We start from the raw sequence: 8063 nt of genomic DNA, 5'->3' as shown, positions 1-8063 counted from the left end.
TAATATCCTAAATTTAATTTCTATAATTAATAATTTAATGTAGTTATTTGGTACAATTTTCAAAGTTAAATTAGTTAGTTGGTACTTACATGCGTTGCATTTCATCCGATCGCCATAGAAAGAGCCTGATCGAGCTAACATCTCCATATGAAATAGAAGGAAGAAGAAGTTCCGATCGCCATAATCGAGAAGAAATTATTACGTAAATTGAAGGTGTTTTTAATTAATTTTTTTATTTTGTAGCAAAAATATGAGTAATTTGCAAGTTATTTATGATTTAATTATATTAATATTAGTAATATAGCTGTGATTTTTAAAATCTCAATTGATTATTGTTGTGGAATCGCGTTGGCTAAATATGACAGTCGAAAGAGGGCGCTTCGCGTCAAAGATGGCGACGCCCATTTAAAATGTAGTAGGAGGTGAGGTTTGTTTTTCTATGTTATTATAACGATAGTTTTTATATAAAAATCGTCTTAATGAATAACTGATCTTCTGGAAACGTAATTTTATAATGGATGAAGACAAAGATTTGCCTTTAGTATCTAACGTTAACGATATATTGGTAGAGCATTATCAGTTTAGTTGGACATGTAACTTCGATCGTAAAGTTTTGGAAGGTCAAGTGATATTACGTCTGAAAGCAGTTACAGAAAGCTGTGAGAAATGTATTAAAGATAGTGATGCAGAATGCACAGAACCTGCAGGAAACCGTAAAATGACATTACCTACAGAAATCGACATTGAAGAGTCTGTCTGTGGTAAAAATATATCAAAATCAAAAGATTCTGATGTATTTAAGTGCATTTTAGACTGTCAAGATATAAATATTCATCAAGTATCGGGGATACAGAATTGCACTTCGAGCATTAGCAAAGAATCAAATTATAAAGATGAAGAATGTTTAAACTTCTATACGGATAAATGGTCTCTTCAGATTTGGAAGAATGAAGTATTTTGTGCTCATAATTTTCCCACTTTAATTAAAATATCCTACAATACACAGCCGAACGGACTGTCATTACTGTGGGTCAAGACTCAAGACGGACGGTAAATTATATTTAACCCACTAATTTATCTGGTTGCAACTTTTAATAACACTTACACGTATATTTTTACAGTAATTGTGTGTATACTTACGGAGCCTGGATCAATAACAGGTCCATTTTTCCGTGTCAGGAACCTCCGATGGCAATGGCGACTTGGGAAGCTAGCATATCCGTTGATGCGGATGCCGTAGTATTAATGAGTGGCGATGCCATTCCTACGATAACTCAAGAAGACAATGGTTATATTCTAAAGCTTCTACACTAAATATTGAATATTCATTATAGAAGCTTCATGAACATTAATACATGACTTTATAATTTTAGGACTGAAAAGTTATTATTATTATACTAAGATGATTTTGCCAATGTCTACCTTGGCACTAGCAGTTGGATATTGGAAAGAGCATGTAATTTTGGATTTGTAAGTGAACATTTTAAGTTCATCGAGTGGTTTTTATCTGGTACTAGATTAAAGGATTGATAAAATTTATTAGTTTGTTTATCGAATCAAATTTAATTACAGGAAGCCACTCTGCCGAATTTTTGCTCCAGACATCTTGTTTGAGAAAGCTGTGAAAGTAAGAAATTATATCCTCACTTTAAAATTAAATAAATGTGGTAAAATTGCAATTCTAAATGAAATGGTTGGGATCTTATCAGAATTGTAGACCATGCCCACAAGAACGAAAAAAGTCAAAGAAATCAACAGTCTATGTGTGACCCTTTGAGAGAAATGGTCTTCTAAAATCAACTTGAAAGCTCACAATAGCTTAATGGAGCATGCAGCATGCCTCTAATTACACCCAGAAATGGTGTGGTGGCATTCTTATGAGCTTTTATCCATCTCTAGTAAAGTGGAAAACAGTTGATTTTTAGTGTTATTTTGAGAAATAGTTCTGGATTTTTTCACTTTTAAATTTTACCCCTTTTTTGAATCTTCAAAATTCCAGATGAGCCAATTTCATGAGTTATATCTTGCAAAGGGTCACATGTAGACCATTGGTTCCTTTGACTTTTTTCATACCTATGGGCATGGTCCACAGCTCTGATAAGGTCCCAACAGCAGCCTAGAAGCTGCAATTTTACCATAAACATTGCATATTACTGATTTCTCATAGCAATTTTCCAATTATCTACCTCGTTGCTTAAATTCTGCCAAGCATTATTTGGATCGGTATCCATTCCCAAGAATTGATGTTCTTTTTGTTCCAAGAGGATTTGGAAGCTTAGGGATGGCAAGGTATGTCTATATATGCAACCATAACTTAGTTACATTTGTAAACTTGTTCTTGATTTCAGTCCAAACATAATATTTCTCTCGCAATCGCTCCTCACACCTGATGAGAGTACCTGTGCCAGACTGGCTCACGAAATTGCCCATGGATGGTTTGGACTGCTCATAGGAGCCTTGGACTGGACGGAAGAATGGTTAAGTGAAGGATTTGCCACTTTTATGGAGGATATTTTTCACACACATGCTATGGATGTAAGATTATTTACAATTTTTTCATAAATAACTTTACCAACCTTTGTATTATGTGAATGCAAAGGTTTTCTTTGGTTTTCGTTGGTTTTGGATTTTGCTGATTGTTTTCAGACGGATTATCGATGAAAACTGAGGTATCCCTGTACTTTACATCACATTTATCCACTTTGTCCAACCATGGCTTTAACATTACATTGTCCTAGCTTTGATTATGACAATTCATGATTTCTGACATCTTAATATCAAGACAATCCTTTCATATTATCTGTCATTTATACAGAATTATGCAGAGATGAAAACATTATAATATATTATATATCTAATTTATTTGTTAAACCAGAATTTTACATGATCATTTTTATGCCAGAATCCATTAACAATCAACTACTAATGCTATATAATTTAAAATTATTCAATAACAGATGGCATCCGAAGCAGAAAACGAATACTGCGAGGTCAAGTACATGTTACGGCTTAAAACACTACGAGCCGAATTAGAACACACAGATAAAGAGCTACAAATCTTAAGGTTTGCTAATTTAACATAATTTTTCATCATTGTCATTACTTTAACTTAAAAATTTATACTTATATGCAGACCGAATCAAGGTGAAATTCCAAAGGAAGATAAAAATGGCATAACTATCTCATACATTAAAAATGGAATGAACGTCCAGAAGGGTTTCATGCAAGTTCACTATCTAAAGGTAACGAACATAGACTGTGATTTAATTTCATATTTAACTGTATGTAAAACAAGCTGATATAGTTTTTATTTCCAAGGGATATTTTCTTCTGTCATATCTTTGTAAATTAGTTGGAAAGGATCAATTTATACAACTCCTGAAAGATTATATACAGAATTATAAAGGACAATTGGTTGAGTCCAAGGTTAGATTTATTATGTAAATATTATATAAAGTTTTGAATAATAAATTAGTATAATATTGAGTTGATGAAAAAAGTTTATGAAATTTTCTAGACCTCTTTAGAATATTTGAAACTGGCATCTAGAAGTTGTGGGGTTTGTAAATAAAGGTGTTGAAGTGCACAATCATAAGTAAAAAAGATAATAAAAGAGTTGGTATTGCCACACAGAATATGTCAAATTTGCCAATACCTTCTTACGTTCAAATTTGCACACGTGCATTTTACGATTATCAATTTGGTCTAAAAGCAGCCAAACGTTATTGCTGTAAAGTGCAGTCGTTTGGCAAGAATGTCATCTCCATGTCATTAATTTGGTAAATTTGAAATTGGGCAATACAAAGTTGAAGATAAGCCATGCTTGGGAAGGCCTTCCTTCCTACTGAATGACAAGCTGCAACAACTGGTGGAAACCAACCCATGCCTGCCAACACGAGAAATGAGTGAGACACTTGATTGTTACTAGTCCACCATAGTTTGTCACTTATTTACCATTTGAAAGATCTGAAAAATCAACTTTTGGGTTCCTCACAATCTGAACACAAGACCACATGGGTCAAGGTTGATCTGGCATAAATTGCTTGATCTCGACCAAGAGGTTCTCCCTCCCCCAGAGTCCAGACTTTGTGTCATCCAGTTTGCTGATGGGGATGAAAATTGCACTTGCCGAGTTCTTTGAGTCAAAACGGCCCAAATTTTTTTTGACATGAATTTGTGACCAAATGCTTGTTTGTACGTAATGGCAACCATTTTCTTGAATAACCTTTTTTTTTTTTTTTTTTTTTTTTGAAATTGATGTTGTACTATAGAACTGGAAAATTCCAGAAACTTTTGCATCAGCCTAATAATAATGGTAGATTGCCACAATTCTGATGTAAATATCTTGTTCTTGGGGTTAGACAATATTCATATAAAATTGTTTATATTTTAGGAGATATTTAATTTATATTTTACCAAATTCCCTTTTGCCAGGTAATTATTTTTGAAATTTTATTGTTGGATGGTCACAAATTCAGGTATACTTATCCTGAGTTTATCTATTTTATCACAGAAACAGAATTGATGTAGAAACAATATATACCAAGTGGCTAAACTCTTCCAGTTTACCAAAAGTAAGTTAGGTTCATTTAATACTAAAAGTAGCTAAACGTGCAACAAATTATTGTTATTGTAGCTGAGAAAGGTAGAATTTTGTGTTTAATTTTTCCACAAAATCATCATATTTTTTTAAAAATATAGGAAATATTAAATTTTACACCATCGCCAAACAATCTTCTATATAATGTATCCATAAGCGAGGTAAATTTTGCATTCTGATGATTACAAACATCCAAATCGTGAGAACTTACTTTATATTATATATTTTAGTTTAATAAATGGATGGCAGTAAATAGATTATATCTAAAGACAAAATCAAGCAAGAGGAGGAAAGTGAGCTGGGATGAATTTTCCATGGTAAAATTTTACTCTTGAATCTCTAAGGTACAGTGTGTCTATAAAGAAAGTCTCACTTTCAGCAGTTTATTAACCAAATACCATGGTACATTAGTTGCTATTTTATAATTTGTAATGATCCACATGGTGCCAAGGTTTTGTTTCACAATGTTACATTATGGTGATTGACTTGAGTGCCTGTGTGATGTGGTTCACATCACAGTAATCAAACTCCTGCCATATTTTGGATCACTATAGCTGTGATTTCTTCAATTCTTGTGTATAGTTTGTACCAGACATGGAAGATGTGAACCTGTCCTTTTCCTAACCCTATAAGGCAAAATCATGTGGGGTTAAATTGAGATTGTGGGAATTATTTTGTGATGATACTGTCATTGCAGTGTTTGCAGTCAACTGGAGTAACTAAATCAGGAGATCATCAAGCATGTTATTTTGCCTTACACCCGATTTATCTGCCATGTATCATGTTGTAAATCACTGAAGGTGGGACTTTATAGATATTCTGTATAACTATATATACCCGTATAACTAAATATAATTAATGTTCAGTTACAGTCCGATCAACTCTTAATTGTTCTGGAGAAGATCTTAGATGAGGAGAATGTATCCCCAGACTTGTTTATGGCATTAGATCGTGTATATAACTTGAAGAAGAGAAATGCAGATGTAAGTCAAGATAAACGCCTTCCTTTTTTAAATTAATACACACTTCGGACAATTAAAACTCTTCTTAATTTTCTCAGGTGAGACACAGGTGGTGTGAACTCATAGTTAAATATCATTTGGATTGGGGTTACTCACAAGTTGAGCAATTTTTACAAGAGGATTTGGTATATATACAGTTTGTGTAATTTCTAATTTTATTAATTATATATATTTTTAATTAATTTGTTTTTCAAACAGGCTATGGGGGTGTATTTGTACGGTGAGCTTTTATATTCTAGTTTAACTGCTGAAGAACAACTGGCAAGAAAATGTTTTTGTGATCTGTACAATGAAATGGAACCAAATTATCAAATTACAATTCAAAATATGATAGAAGATATAGACTCATAGTTCACAGATTCAATTTAAGTAATCACTTTCAATATTTATATATTAAAATTGTATACATTTATACATCTTTCAGTACAAATTTTACATAATTTTTATATTATACATTTTACTTAAGGATGCGTGATGTAAGACAGGGAGAAATAAAATAAATTGCACTACTTTAAATTATAAACAGCAAAGGATACAGTTTAATTTGGTTAACAGTATGGAGCTTTCTAAGACAAGAAAATCCACATTTTTATCTCTAACACGCAATTTGGGTATTTTTCTGGATCAACTGCTGCACAATATTCCAATACAGGTATACCTCGCTTTATGTTGGTAATTGGTTCCAGGAGAGGCGACATAAATCGAATTTATTTGTCTCCGAATTTACTTGTCACTAGGCTAAACCACAAATTACCATTCCCAGTTCTGTATTTTATTTATAAATACATTTTTAATAATATGTGGTTAATAAGAATCTATTTTAAGCTTACAAACAAATAAATTTTAGTTTTTAATATAGTACAGAAAAAAGTAATCTAAATTTATGAATACATGTATGTACAGTACATACTAGTAAATATACATGTTTACAATTTGGCGATGTTTACAGTACCTTGCAGACTCTTTATTTGTGAATTTGGTTTCTCTAAGACATTATAAAATAAGATGAGTTTTTTAAGGTTAAATAACAAATACAGTTATTAAAATTATTTTACGATAGTAGAAAATAAACTAATTTATGTTAAATTTACCAATATCGAGTGGCGCTGATGACGACGCCAAATGGTAGATTTTGAAACTACCGTGGAAAACACCAATAATGAGCATTTAAAGACCGCTAAATAAGACAACACAAAAACATGTGTTTGTGTTTCGTTCTCTGGGATTTATGATGATTATATTAACATTTACTGTAAATGTACATATTTTAATATGATTTTATGTGCTTTGAACACTTTTCTAGTGATATTACGACTTCAACATTTGTGGTGGACAGATGTAAAGTCGAATAAAATGACTTAAACTTGATTTTTATTTTTCCATATACTTTTTGAACAAACGACGTATAATCGAGAACAACGTAACTTGAGGTATACCTGTACTGTGCAACAGTTGATCCAGAACAATACCCAAGGTGTTAGTGTACAGTACATATGACAGTGTGTGATTCTATTATTATACAATAGTTTTGAAAGCACATAAAATGCAACCTCTGTTCATGTCAGTTTGATATCCACATTACAGAGTATGCAACACTGTATATAAACTGTAAATAAATATTCATTTTAATAAATTGTTATTTTTGTAGAGCATTCTATTTTCTTAACTGTTTTGTTTAGTAAAGATATTGTCTATAATTATCTAATTACATTTTACTGCATACTACTGGATATTTGGGCAACTGAAAATTACATGCACTACACTGGGTGCTTCTTCATTCCCCAAAAATCACAGTGTGGTGCAGATTTACAGCAGCATATATTGCTGGCTTTTCTTTTTTGAGGAAGTTGGTGCTCAAGGCCCCATCACCCATTCTATCAATGGCCATCGATATGAATATTTTTTGAAAACATTATACTAACACTGCAGCAACATTATTTTCCTGCAAAATGGTGCTCCACTGCATATTGCAACGCTAGTGAAGCAGCTACTTTGCAAACATTTTGGAAACAATAATCAGCTGTCATTTTCTTGTAGCACAGTCAGCAAATTCAGCAGACCTGAACCCATGTGATTTTTGGCTTTGGGATCATCTGAAGAATGTTGTTTAATGGGCACATTACAAATTTAATGAAACTGAAAGCCAGCATCATGCATCATATCCACACCTCTACAGAAACACTCAGATATGTTGTTGAACATATTTTGCAATTTCAGCTTGTATCAAAATGTGAAGGACAGTATGTTGAACATTTCTTATGTCACTCAAATGTCTTTTTACTTTTATATTGCTTTCCACTGTAATAAAGCACAAATTGTCCCCCCAGTGATAAATTTTTAAATTATTTTCTTCACCAAACAGAATTCCATTGCTTCACAGGTATTCTGCAAAATGTCAAATCAATCTGACCAGTGGTTCTTACTTCAGAACTTTAATTATA

The 8063-nt window shown here is 32.3% G+C and overlaps 1 protein-coding gene across 1 annotated transcript; it reads left to right on the top strand.

Annotated features, from left to right (window-relative positions):
- The first annotated feature begins 390 nt into the window (after window positions 1-390).
- On the top strand, window positions 391-7274 carry LOC136969002 (aminopeptidase O-like). The gene is made up of 16 exons (XM_067263072.1): window positions 391-1050; window positions 1122-1288; window positions 1374-1470; window positions 1573-1627; window positions 2168-2289; window positions 2349-2535; window positions 2958-3064; window positions 3134-3242; window positions 3319-3426; window positions 4394-4434; window positions 4514-4574; window positions 4702-4761; window positions 4831-4917; window positions 5467-5583; window positions 5661-5747; window positions 5821-7274. Exons 1-16 carry the CDS (start codon window positions 515-517, stop codon window positions 5971-5973), a joined length of 2094 nt encoding a protein of 697 aa, XP_067119173.1. The 5' UTR covers window positions 391-514; the 3' UTR covers window positions 5974-7274.
- Window positions 7275-8063: the final 789 nt, after the last annotated feature.

This window comes from Centruroides vittatus, unplaced genomic scaffold (assembly GCF_030686945.1).
Source record: "Centruroides vittatus isolate TY-2023 unplaced genomic scaffold, ASM3068694v2 contig_1683, whole genome shotgun sequence".
Taxonomy (NCBI): domain Eukaryota; kingdom Metazoa; phylum Arthropoda; class Arachnida; order Scorpiones; family Buthidae; genus Centruroides; species Centruroides vittatus.
This window is presented reverse-complemented; position numbering and strand designations above follow the sequence as displayed.